This window comes from Amblyomma mixtum, chromosome 1, assembly GCF_055824585.1.
Source record: "Amblyomma mixtum isolate Tamu chromosome 1, ASM5582458v1, whole genome shotgun sequence".
NCBI lineage: Eukaryota > Metazoa > Arthropoda > Arachnida > Ixodida > Ixodidae > Amblyomma > Amblyomma mixtum.
This window is the reverse complement of record NC_143012.1, coordinates 83702292-83716171: the sequence shown is the minus strand read 5'-3', so window position 1 is coordinate 83716171 and position 13880 is coordinate 83702292. Positions and strand designations below refer to the sequence as shown.

Below are 13880 nucleotides of genomic sequence, written 5' to 3'. Positions count from 1 at the left end.
CTGCATGCTTTGGCATTGACAACGTTGTACCAGAGACGCTGCCACCTGCCAGGGTCCGCATGACAATGCCCCGTCTCTCACCCCTTTCACCAGACCATGCAGCGGGGCCACTCTGTGGCTCCCAAACTCTATTTCAGCACTTCAAAGTTTTCACCACCACCACCACCACCTACGAGGGTGGGTGGGGGCTTTAATTTAGATATAGAGACAAGCGGGAATTTCTTACCACTTATGCGGAAGAACATCCCGTTCCTCTCGCTCGTAACGGCCCCCATATCTGTGACAACCTCGCGAAATACTTGCGCAGACCTCGTCTTTGAGAACCAGGCATTGGTGCAGCAAGTCGAGCATATACCCATCTATTTCTCCATCCACAAAGCTTCCTTCATGACAATCAAGAGCGGTTAGTGTACTGTTTCTTGATGAAGGAATATGTGTGAAAAGTAACAAATTGTATGCAATTGTACGCACGTGCCTTGCTCGAATTTTTTTGCCTCAGTCTATCGAAAAGCAGATGAGCTGCGCTCAAATTTCGCATCAGGAAGTAACGTAATCGTCGTAGCATCGTCGCAAACGGAGCAGGGGACGGCAGAAAGTAAGGTGGGCGGATGAGATTAAGAAGTTTGCGGGGATACAGCGGCGGCAACTGGCAAAGGACAGGGTTAATTGGAGAGACGTGGGAGAGGCCTTTGCCCTGCAGTGGGTGTAGTCAGGCTGATGATGATGATGTAATCATCGGCAATTTCTTTCGCAAAGTTAACTGCACGCTACGCCCACGTGTAGAAAATGACGCGCGTAGTACCTCAGTCGTATACTTGCAAAGATAGCAGAATGCCACGCGGGCCGCCTGCGGTTCCAACGGCTACCACTAGGCGGCTTTCAGTGGCGCCCCTATCGGCGGTGCGCGCGGCGTGTACTTCCGCGACCGGCGCCACATCGTGCTGAACGACCAAATATGGCGGCCGCGATTACCCGCCAGTACTTTCCCCGTTCTGATGACAGCAGCCAGTGATGAGCGCTGAACAGGTTTCGTGAGAGACTAATCTCAATCCCAGGAGGATTATGCTGCACCCCGTCGCAAGCGCGAGTGGACGTGTGCCTTCAGTTTTGACGCCGAAAAGCGTTCTGGGGCTCTGGAATCAGCTTTTCGCCAATTCTTCGCCCACGCTGCACATCTACAACCTAGGTAACAGTGAAGACCACTCTCGTCCATAAATGCCTGCACTGTCGCCCTGTGTTTGGACACGTGTGAGATGCCAGTACCGCAGTTGATGTGGTCGAAAAGCTCTGCCTCCCACCGTCATTTTTTTTTTTGTGCTCTGGGAGACGATGAAGAGCTTTCTTCCAACAACTGCAGAAAGTGCAGACGGACACAGAGTATCGTGTACAGAAGTTTATACACAAGTTCACCGCATAAAAATTAAAATCGCATTACAGCAGTAGTACACATCAGAAATGATTCACAGCAATCCACCATTGGAGCCCAATCGCAGCCTTTCCAGTAACTACCGAGGCATTGTCAAAAATAATATCAGTACATGTGCTGCAATGGTTTAACAGCGCATGTCAGGAAAAAGGATGCCTTAAAGCTTGAATGAAGATAAAAGCTTCCTGACACTTGTTTTTTTTTTCAAATACAACATTTGTTACAATACTAGCAACAGCAACTGAAAAACAATAATCTGGAGCGGCTGAAGCCTCAGATAAGAGCAGTCGTTCCCATGTGGATCTTTTTCAATCGGCGAATTCAGTCCTACTATCCACGATTTTCGTTGTCCTCCGAGACGGGTTTCCTGTCGGCAGTGTCCAAGGCGTTGCCGTTGGCGTCCACCTGAGGCTCTGTTGTGACACGGGATGCAGGCAGGTGGGCAGGAAGCGGATCTGGAAGGAGAGGGCGAAAAGCATTCAGGGGGCTGCGGAGATTTGCCAATGCTGTAAACTATAAGCGAGGTCATTAGTATGCTTCTGGAAAGAAGAGGTCGAGGACCTGTGGCGACCCGCATGCTGCTGCTCGTAGTAGTAGCATGTTTATTTGGCCGTATTATGTACAATATGCCCTCGAGGTGAGGCTAAAGGAGGTAGACCAAGCATGCCTCCTGACAAGGCCTACACCCCGATTAACACATCATGGAAAAAGTGGCCGAATAGACAAAAGAAAAAAACAATGACGAACATTACCACAATAGAAAACAGTGAATGATAGACAATAATAAATACCAATTAACAGTAAACAAAAAATTTCATAATTTGCACATTCGGGCAAAGAAAGGAAGACAACACACACAAAAAACGAAGTATAGAGAGTTAGCAGAAAGGTAACCGGGGGAAAAAAGAATCTTCAGTTTGTTCTTACATACAGACACACTATAGCTTTCTAAAGGAATCTCAATAAGAGACTAATAGGCATTTTACAGTGTTATAATATAATTTTACCATAATTTGTTCTGGGTCTTGCAGTAGATAGGGCAACTGAACGTAGACCATACGCGTCATTTCTCAGAAAAAAGAAGAGAACGTCTAAAATGTGAACGCAAAGAATAGCTGCGAGCATTAAAAAAATAAATTAAAAAAACGCTTGGCAATATGCGCGCATGTAGAACAGTGCTTCACACAAGCAAAGAGCTGATGCTTCTGAACAATGAGAGCTGCGCTCCACCGCGCCAAGTGCTTAAGAAGTTGTGCCCACAAAGCTACATCGATGCATAACGAGGCGCAGTAGAATTATGGTGTCAGTAATGGCGCCAAGCGTTGTACAGATCGTAACTAGTGTGTACAGGCCGGCTACACTGATGTTTAGCTGTATTGTACTTAATGTTGCACCGTGCACAAACCGTTTTGTGAGGTCGCCACTCTGAACCCATTGCGCTCTCTTAATTTCGACGGCTACAGGAATACGTTCTGTCTATGCTGACTTCGATCTATTTGTGTGTCGGTAATATGCACAGCAGTATTTCCCAGCATCAATTATATCACGGACTATAGAAGTACTAGTGACAGTTGAGGTCGAAGATTTTGTTTCTGAGAGAAGAAGGTTTGGAATTTTGTTTTGGGAAATAAAAATCGCTGCAGCAGTCTGCAACGAAGCTCTGTCGTGATGTGCGAAATTTTCATGTCGACAGTGCTTCATCACCAGTACTTTATGTCAACAGTACACACAGCACATAGAGATGCAACATGAGGCCTACCTCTGGCCATGAACTCGTGCTGCATGATGGCCTCGATGCTCGGCCGCCTTGCGGGTTCCGATTGAAGAATCCACCGGATGAGGGCGCTCGCTTCTGTAGATACAGTCGAGGGGATCCTGTATTCGTTGTTCTTGATTTTGGCGTAAATCTTCGCTTTCGACGACGAACTGAAGGCGGCACGCCGCACTAGCAGCTTATACCTGCGGAGAGCAGATTGCGAATTGTCAGTGTCCGCACCGTCTGTCATCTCAGCACGTCACAGCTCGAAAGAGTGCGGGCACAGCAATGCTATAGAGACCCCTACCAACCAGTCGCCATGAAATGGTAACCTAAGAGCGGGCAAACGACGCTCGTGATGCACCTAAGTGCCTGGATTTGAACGCGAAGTGGATGATCTCATTGTTTCTTAATATGAAGAGGGACCGTACAGTGATTTTTATGAACAATATTTTCTCTGCGGCATGCGTAAGTTCCGTGCTGGAAGATACGCATACCCGGTTGCGTACCCGGGAATCACGGCAGAAACTTTTCAAACCCATTCTCTCGACACATGAACGTCGCTTCCAGTGTGGTGGCCGGCGTATACCTTTCCTGACCTCAGAGGCGTGTCAGAGAAAGGACTTTGCAGACGGCTGCCCGCCAAGTTGCGCTAATGAGAGTTGCAAAGAAAAGTGTGGGCTTTACGATAATGATCGCCCCATTTACTGATTCTTAGCTTTTCTCGCAACCGAAAATTAAAGCATTATGAAAGTTCAAAAACCATAAAAAAGAATCATGATATCTATTACAGATATGCGCGAGTATTTTATCCCGATAAAAGGACTCCTGTCAACATCGTGGAATGAACAATCGCAATTCAGCTCCGCGGGATACGGTGAGTAGTTTAAATACGAAAAAATTATGGCGCCGGAAATTTGCTCGCACTAAATTAACAATTTATATACAGCGTCTCTACCTCAGTCGTAAAATTCACGTCTATTTCACATGACGGAACCTGACTGCGAGCAGCGCTATACAAAGTTTGAGCAGAACTCATCACCACCTTCAACTCTGGCCCGACTTGCTTCGCCAGCTCGAAATACAAGTAAATGCCACGGCCATGAGTTCTCTCGTTATTGACACCATGAGCCAAGCTAGGCAAGAATTTGTCAGTTTCTGCATTCACATTTTCTGACTGTAGGCTCAACCTTTTATATATTTATGGTCGAGTGTACACCTATACGATAGGTATGGCGAGCTGTCGTTTTTCGCATTAGCGCTGTAACCAGTTGCGAACATCTCTGCGCAATCAAGTGAGACTCACAAGATGCATCCGACGGACCATATGTCCGCTTCGTAGCTGTAGCCCTTCCCGGCCAGCATCTCTGGGGCCATGTAGTTGGCTGTGCCGCAGATGGTCCTCTTGAGTTTACCCTCGTGGTGGAGGCGCGTGGCGAGCCCGAAGTGGGCCACCTTGAGTTGCCAGTCCCTGGTGAGGAGCAGGTTTCCAACCTTCAGGTCCCGGTGGATCACCTTCTCCTGCCCCAGGTACTGGCAGGCCAGGAGCAGCTGGCGCATCAAGCACCGCACCTCCGCCTCGGTGAGGGTACTGCGGGACCGGAGGACATCCTCCAGAGACTGCGAAATAAATGCGCTCATGAAGCCTTCGGACGACCCTTGAAGGTTAGACACGCTAAAGAACACGACAAATAAAACGGAGATTCCTTCAGCATGATGAAGTTAGCTCCAAAAACGAGGACCATAGTAGGAGAGAAGACACAACACGAACGCTTTATTGTGTCTTCTCTCCTACTTTGTTCCTTCTTTTTGGCGCTAACTTCATCATGAATAAGATTAAACTCGCCCAACTTTCCACCTTGCTACTGTAGATTCCTTCAGGTTCAAGACTGGGACATGCCCACTTTAGCACACTTGTTCAAATCACGCCAGTTTGATGAAAGCTTGACTGAAGTAATTTTTTTTCGTGGTACAAAACTCAGTGTCCACACGAGGGCACCACAGTAGTATATGACAGGTTTAGAAACAACGAAGGCAGTTTGCAGTCTTTGGCTTTGTTTGCTTTAGTTTGGTTTAACGTCCCACAGCGACTCAGGCTATGAGGGACGCCGTAGTGAAGGGCTCCGGAAATTGCGACCACCTGGAGTTCTTTAACGTGCACTGACATAGCACAGTACGCGGACCTCTAGAATTTTGCCTCCATCGAAATTGGACCGCCGCGGCCGGAATCGAACCCGCGTCTTTCGGGTCAGCAGCCGAGCGCTATAACCACTGAGCCACCGCGGCGGCTGCAGTCTTGGGCTGCGCCCTAAATTGTGCTTCCAGAACGCAATGGGGCCTTTCTCACTGAAATTGCCGTGACAAATACAGGTCCATACACATACTGGCATAACAGAATTTCATAGAAGCGGTTTGGATGATATAATACTCTTGATATCCTGTCATCAGGCGTTCAAAAATACGTAAGTGAAGTGCCGTCAGCTGTGTAAGAGGCGATAAGTAAGAAAAAAACGACGCCACATTTTTGCTGTAATGTTGATTTTCGCTTTGCACAAGGTTATAATGCGCTGTTAACGCCACGCCAGCTTCACGCCTTCAACGTTTCTCTTCGGAAAGTAAATTTGGTGAATGAATGAATGAAGTGTTCTCTTACCAGCAGCGTCGTGTGAGCAGTGCTCGACAAAATCCTACTACACTAGCATGTCAAAAATTCTCGGACAAAAATTTGACAACATCAGATAACATTAGCAGCATCTTAGAATCAACGCGAAGAAAATCAGCGCAAACGGGAACCACCGAGAGCAGGAACGTTGACGCACCTGCATGCACAGCTCCAAGATCAGGTACACGTTCTTTTCGTCCTCAAAGTGGCTGTGGAAGTAAACCACGTTGTTGTGCCGCAGGCTTTTGTGGATATCGATTTCTTCGTCAAGCTAAAGAAAAAAAATAATTAGTCCCCTCGGAAAGGTTGCATTAAGCGGAAAGAAAAGAAAAAAAGTGGTTAACTAAGCTGTTGTTGATGATTATTTAAAAAAACCCTACGCTGAAATGAAAAAAAAAAGCCTTTATTATGATTGAGGTAATCGGTCACTAGAACGGGATCTTGCAATATGCGTCTCTACTGCTATTTGTGTTGCAGGAATCAACTGCAAAATTTTGTCCTCTGCTTGTGACCTTCCTCTGCAGACAAATAGTTTCATGGAAATTTAGAGAAGCATTCAAATGAGGTGCACAAATTGAAGTTTGTCTGTCTGGATACGTTACCGTAAAGTTACTTGCAACGAAAACTGAGGTTAGATAAGCTGCAGAGAAGGCCAGAAAACGACTCACAGGGCCGGTATTCTATAAAGATACACTATCCATTTCGAATGTATTTGGTCCTATCGCATTGGTGACTGTTGTTCATTCTTGCTGCTAAGGCTTTCAAGCGCCTTTGGGAAACGACCTCACTATTGGATGTCACCGCACTACAGCCAATGGTTGGATTGGTTGGTTTATTGGGGTTTACCGTTCCAAAGGCTATGAGAGACGCCGTAGTGGAGAGCTCCGGAAATTTCGACCACCTGGGGTTCTTTCGACCACCTTTCGACCACCTGGACTGACATCGTACAGTACACGGGCCTATAGAATTTCTCCTCCAAAGAAATTCCAGCCGCCGCGGCCGGGATCGAACCCGCGTCTTTCGGGTCAGCAGCCGAGCACCATAACTGCCGAGCACTGAGCCACCGCGGCGGCCAATGATAGGGTTGATTCCCTCTGATGCTAGAAAGTTGTAACAGCATGACTGAACAGTGACCAAAGCGACAGGACGAAATAGAAAGTGGACAATGGATGTTTATAGAATACGGCCGCCGAACCCAAATCCACGAAATGTTTGGGTTTGGAACCGGCTCGCTTTGCCGAATAGTAATTTTGACGCATACGCGAGCAGGGCGAACTTTATGGGAGGACGAAGGGGGATACAGCAGCCAATCCGCAATCACGCGAGCTTTCTCTTGCGTTCGCGAGATGGCGCAACCTGATTTGAATATGCGCGCCAATCGTATGTCGCAGCAAAGCATTTGTTGCTTTCGTTTTCTTATTATTCGGTGAGTCGGCCCGAATCTCTTCGCTAGCGTGCCAGAAAAAGCAACAAAGACAATTTTTTGCCCTCAGTGTCCCCTTAACAAAAATTCTACTAAAAGGGAATAAAGAGAATATACGATGTCCAGACATATACTCACAAATTGCTGGAAGTTTGTCGATGTAAGATGACTCTTGGAGACGATCTTGCCAGCGTACACCACATTCGTCTTTTTGTCCACGAACTGGAAGCAATGCGCATGTCCCCCCTGAAAAAGCAATGCCAGCCTTGTTACATGGTTGTCCAAACGAATACTGGGCGAATGCTGTCGCACTGTGCGACTGAAACACTCAGGTGAAGGGCTCCTTCACTCGAAGGTAAAATGAGCCTGGAGCCTAACAGCACAACATATATGCCCAAACATAGGCATATGGCCAGAAATACGTTTCAAAGGTATGATTCAGTTTACAAAGAACAGCAGACTGGAATGATTATGATGCAGTCATTACATATTAAGAGTAAACGTGCAAAAATGTAGTGCTTCAGCGGAATTCGCCAGTAATTGTTCACAATAGACTTTTTGAGGCATAAATTGAGATGCCTTTTATTGGCACAGCAATGCCAGCTTTGCAGGATGTCAGAAAACGGCAGAATCGTGTTAACTTGTAAACTGAGCAACATGACTTCCAACACAACATTTACAGCAGCATCTGTAACCGAGTTGCCCCGTTTTGCACAGTTGTGGTCCAGTGCTCCTGTTCACAAGCCCTGCTATACTCCGTCGAACCCGCCTCACGGGGAACGAGGAACCCGCCTCAGTGGTTATAGCGCCCTTACTGTTGAGCCTGAGCACACGAGTTCGAATCCGGCTACGGCAGCCGCCTGGATCGCAAAACGCGCAGGTGTGAGTGAGCGATGTTAGTGCACGTTAAAAATCCCCAGCTGGACGAAATCATTAGATGGTGGGAAGTTCGGAAACACTCCCATACAGAACATCTTGATGTTCTCCTTACAAACACTCCGTACATACAAACAATGGGTCCCGATACAACTAACCCCCAGGTGTGCGGCTGCCTAGGAATGATTGCTGACTCGTTAGAACTGCCAAAGAGCAAAGAAAGACTTCGGGCGATCTCCTGCAGGACTCTCATGGGGGAGAATCCTTAACCCTATTGCATTAAAGTTAGAATAAGGCGAACCTGTCCCCCTAACCGATCGGGGTCGCACGTGGTCGAAGTTATTCCGCAGCCCTACACCGAAGCACCTCCTTTTTAATTACTCCTTCCCCGAACAGCGCGGTTGAGGTGAACGGCTTTCTTTGTGCAGAACGCTTTCTTATATAAACAGGCATTGTCAACTTCTGACCACAATACAGAAGCTTCTGCAAAAAGTAATCGAACACTGAAGTTTGATTCTCAGCTGTAGAGTGGAGCCCTGATAAACAGTGCCCCTGAAGAATAAAATGTCTCGAAAGGTAAGCCTAAGAATAGTACTCACCTTACTCATACAAGGTGTTTGGGCTTAGATTTTAAGCACTTTTTAAAAGCCGTCTTTTTCAGTGCAAAGACCTTTTTTAGGCATAACATTGCCAGCGGTCTATTACGTCCGAATAGAGCTTAAAGGTGCTAACTAGGAGGCCGGTTAGTTAATATTGAATAGTCAACTTTTTAACTATTATTTAGTAAGAATCTTCAATTATTGAAAGGCGTGGAACCGACCGTAAGTGATGTCCGAAAGAGATTTTAGAATTTCGAAAATGCTGTTGCCGTCTGCGCTGTGGCCCAACCAGGTTTGGCAATTTTGGCGAGATACGTGGACTGAAGAGGTTGCTTTTCCTGCAAGCTTTTCGAGAGTTCTATTTTGGTGCGATGTAGGGAAAATTTGTTAAGCACAGCGGAGGGTAACCGTGTTTTCGAAATTCTAAAAACTGATATGGGTATTGCTAACGGTGGGCAACACGTCTCTCAATAATTAAAGAACCTAACAGTAGTAGTGAAAAAGTAAACTATTCAGTAATGGTTAACCAGCCAGCTTGTTCGCGCATGTTGACTGTATTCTGGCGTATTTAAAACACCTCTGATAATCCTATGCTGGAAAAGCCGCTGTTATAAACCGAAAGGTCTTTTGCTAAACATTGTGTAAAATCTTAGGCACACCATGCATATAGAGGTCATGGGGCGTCATTCGTGCTGTGCTACGCTGCTAAAGTCCGTGGCATTGGTTAAGCTTGGCGTAAGCTGTACATTAATCTACTCCCACAGCGCACGGGCCCTCAAGCCTTTATTATGTTTAACCCAACGCACGAAGCGACAGCAGCATTAATATTCTGGTTAATTTGAAGGGATGTCGTTATAAACAGGCTAGACTAAAAGGCTTTACCACCACGTTCTGCTGTATGGAACGTAACCGCACCCGTTCTCTAAGGACACATACCTTGCCGAGGAACTTGCCAAGGGTGTATTCCGTCTGAGATTTCGCGTCGACAACAACTTCGGGAAATTCGTCTCTGGTCTTCGCAGTGCCAGTCGAGGTCCCTCTGGCAGAAGACATCACGGACAGAGGGAACATGATCGCGATTCCACGCTTTCCCCAGCTGCAATTCACACTAAGGCAGAAGCACAGCGACTGAGCTCGACGATGCCGTTTCCGACCGGTGCGCGAAGGCTCTGAAAAGCTAGGTTCATAGCTAGTATACCACGTGATCGGGAAGAACTCACGGTATTGGTTGGGGTCACTTGTGGGGGAGAGGTGGACAATGGCCACAATTGGTCGGGCGTGGTCCTTCACGGAGCCAATGGGACTTCGATCATTCGTCTATTGTACACGACCTAGAAACCCCTTTTCCTGCCTTCTTCCGGAAATAAGCTTTCCAGATACCAACCTCCAGCAGGTCATCGAGGGCTCGGGCTGTTTTGGGTGATCTTATCGCACCTTCACTAGAACGCGTTAAAGATGCGAAGGCGGACACGTCATGCGCTTCACGATGACCTAGAATGGGTACGGTCAACAGTCTGTGCTATCTCAGCCAGTCTCAGGTTTCCCTCTAACCCATGATTACGATTTCCCGCTTTAGAGTTGCAATAGAAACTTCCATGCCCGAAAATATAGTTAATCGTTTCGAGGCGGGATTTTGGCGCTTGCAGGTGACGAAATTCGATGTAAGAACGTGTTATTACGCGGTGTCTCAGCCTGTGAATATTCTTATAGTTGGTTTGGTTTACGGATGTTTAACGTCCCAGAGCGACTCAGGCTATGAGAGACGCCTTAGTGGAGGGCTCCGGAAATTTCGACCACCTGGGGTTCTCTATATGTGTACTGACATCGCACAGTACACGGGCCTCTAGGATTTCGCCTTTATCGAAACTCGACAGCCGCGGCCGGTATCGAACACTCTTCTTTCGGGTCAGCAGCCCAGAACCACAAATATTCATCTTGTGCTAAAGTGTGAACCAAAAAACATAGCTGCGGTTAAACTACTCTTGAACTTGGTTATATGGCGAAAGCTGTGGTGTACTGGGCAATTTTATCCGGCTTGGCGTGTTTAACTTTGAGTACGCTCCGGACACTGGATAGGCAGCGCGTCCACCTTGGCAGGGGGCAGTTAATGGTTGAATGCGGCAGTTTGCTCACCCAATGAACGCTGCGGCCTATTGCAGCAGTGCCGCGTGTCTGGCACAACGTTGTCAGCGCTAACGCGTGCAGCCGACATACTTTCCTCAAAGTCAACGGAGTTTAGAATGTTTGCAAAGCCAACAACCACAATGAACGCAGACGGCCCATAGGTTCAGTGCCGCGTTCCTGGCACAACGTTGTCAATGCCAACGCATGCAGCGGACATCTGTTCCTACTGCTACGCAGCTTAAAGCACGACTGAGGAGTCCACTACTCCAAGAGGGCAGTTATGCGCCTTTACATTTCCTAAAAACTTTTTCGGCGCAGTTCCGAGTGGCTGGAGGTCGTTCAAGGTCAAAGCGACATCGTCGGCGTAACTCGCGGAGACTGCCGTGGTAAATCTTCCGCTTTAAAAGCAGGTTGCATGCAGGGACTGTGAAATATTCGCGTGCAGGTGTTGCGTGCTCGACTTAGCAGGGTATATAGTGAAGGAGGAAAAAGTTCCCCCTACCGGCATTGTAAATGAAAATGGTGGACATTCCAGCCCAGAAAATTGCACAGAACGGGCATTGGCTTGTGCAAAGTAGAGAAAGTAGGTCAGGGAGCGGATTCACAAGAGGCTGTGCAAAAGTGACTCATAAAGAAGGGAGCGGTAACAAGAAGGTTAACAGTGAAAAGCCAAGAAATGAGGTCAGTAACACACAGAACGAAGAATCTAGGAACCGACAAAGCCACAGTTCTAGTGGGAACAGTAAGAAATTGGACAAAAGTCGGGGAAAGGGGAGGGAGTATCCACGCGTGCTTATCTCCGGTGACTCAAGGGAGAAAGGGGAGTGCCGGTGTGGATTTTCCCGGAAAGGACAATAAACGCGGTACTACAAGATACGAAAATCCCCCTTTCCCCAAGATGATGGGCGCTTTGAGGAATGAGTGAAAACTGGTCTGCTGCCCAGAATTATTGTAAGAAAACACATGTGGGCGACGCAGGAGAGATCCGCTTCCACGAGGTCGTATACTCGGCCTGCTTGACAGCTGTGGCCATCTGTCGTTTGCGCATGCGCTGAGGAAGGTGGTGATTTGATTTTAACCAGTGGAGAGGCGGGCACGGGAAAGGGAATGTTGCTGGGTGTCAGCTCTTGTAAAGGCCACGACCGAAGGTCGGTCCGGGGGCCGCTCATCATGTGCTCAGAAGTCGCTACAAACATGTTCGTCGGTCGGCAAGTGGGCACGGCGGACCAGAAAAGCCGCAACGCATTGGTCGAACGAAAGTTGGAAGGCAACTTTAAAGTGGTTGGCAACGCTGGGAAGCAGGAAAAAAAAAGGATACGAGCTTTTGTCCGCACCTGTATACCGACCCCGTCTATCCAATTTACCACTTCACCTTTATAGCCGCATATAACTCAAGAATGAATCTGCAAATGCCGTAAAAGGTGCCCATTTAGTCGTTGGCGTCTACTCAATCACCCCCTTGTCGATTCTTTCCCTTTCCCTGTTGATCAGTCACCTTGGGCCTCCTAGTGCCAAATCGGAACGGGTGGGAGCAGAATGGGGAATAACTAGGACTTAATAGATTAACAGCGGATTCATGGAAATTGATCAAAGTGAGAGACATTTAAGGCAGCCAAAACAATTGTAGCCACCCTACTGAAACGCTGAGAAAATTGGGCTGGTTGCCAGACCTAGCGCGCACAGCTTGGAAGCTAGCCGCAAAATCCCGCTGAGAAAAGCCCGCTTGGCATTCTTCTCTTGACCTTTCCGCGGAAGACAGTTCCTGGCATAGTAGGGACATGTGAACACGTGATGCGCGGACCGACCGTTCAACGTGTGAATGGGCCTTTATACTATCTGTCAGCCTACAATATTCCCTTTCTAACGGCCGGTCGGTCGATGTCCGCCAGTCCGCAAGTTAAATTCAAACCACCACAGTTCTCAGCGCACGCGCTAACGACCAAAAGCTGTCAAGCAGGCAGACTGTATGACCTTGCTGAACCGGATCTCAGCCTGCGTCTGGTTTATGGGGGTTTAACGTCCCAAAGCGACTCAGGCTATGCGGGATGCCGTAGTGAAGGGCACTGGAAATTTCGACAACCTGGGGTTCCTTAACGTTCGCCTCCACCGAAATTCAGCCACCGAGGCCGGGATCGCACTCGCGTCTTTCTGGTCAGCAGTCGAGCGCCGTAACCACTGAGTCACCGTGGCAGCTTCCACATCAGTTACCTTTCAGCATGTTCTCTCGGTAGCAGACGAGTTTTCGCCCATTCCTTAAAGGTTCACCCATCTTCGGGAAACGGCCGACTTTCGACTCTCCCTTCCGAGAAAATCCCACTCCTTCCCTCTCTTGGACTTTTGTCGACCTTCTTGCTGTTGCCAATACAACTATACAACCATGACGGCTCCCACATAAGCTAGCTTTCAACAAGTTCTTCTTGGTAGCACGGAGTTTTCGCTCATTCCTCAAAGCTTCGGTCATCTTGAGGATACAGCGGACTTTTGACTCTTGTAGGACCCCGTTTATTGTCCCTTCGGGGAAAATCCAAGCAGCCACTCCCCTTTCTCCCTTGACACCGGATATAAGCACCTGCATAATCCCTCCCTCTCTCCGACTCTTGTCCACCTTCCTGCTGTTGGTACCACAATTCTATGGCTTTGTCCCTGACCTCATTTCTTGGCTTTTCACTGTTAAGCTTCTTGCAACTACTCCCCTCTTTATGAGTCACTTTTTGACAGCTGCTCGTGATCCCGGCTACCCAACCTATTTCTCTACATTGGCCAAGTTACCCAGGTCATTGCCCATTCCGTGCATATGTTCTGCGCTGGCATGTCCGCCATTTTCATTTATAATCTCCCTAGAGGGAACTTTTTCCTACATTTCTAGCCAGCTTTCCCCAGTTTCCTCTTCCGTCAGCCTTTCCACGTCAACGACACGCGTCTCTGTGTGGAGTTTTCAGTTCTCGGCAATCAACACGTGCACACGAATATTTCGCAGTCCCTGCATAGAACCTGCTTTTAAAGTGCGTACTGCA

At 47.9% G+C, this 13880-nt stretch overlaps 1 protein-coding gene across 1 annotated transcript; it reads right to left on the bottom strand.

The window, feature by feature from the left end:
* Positions 1-1756: 1756 nt before the first annotated feature.
* On the bottom strand, positions 1757-10026 carry LOC149367014 (serine/threonine-protein kinase PLK1-like). The gene is made up of 6 exons (XM_089572560.1): positions 9679-10026; positions 7406-7513; positions 6002-6115; positions 4489-4802; positions 3186-3385; positions 1757-1881 (listed from the first exon to the last, which is right to left on the bottom strand). The coding sequence occupies exons 1-6, from the start codon at positions 9811-9813 to the stop codon at positions 1757-1759; spliced, it is 996 nt and encodes a 331-aa protein (XP_089428686.1). The 5' UTR covers positions 9814-10026.
* Positions 10027-13880: the final 3854 nt, after the last annotated feature.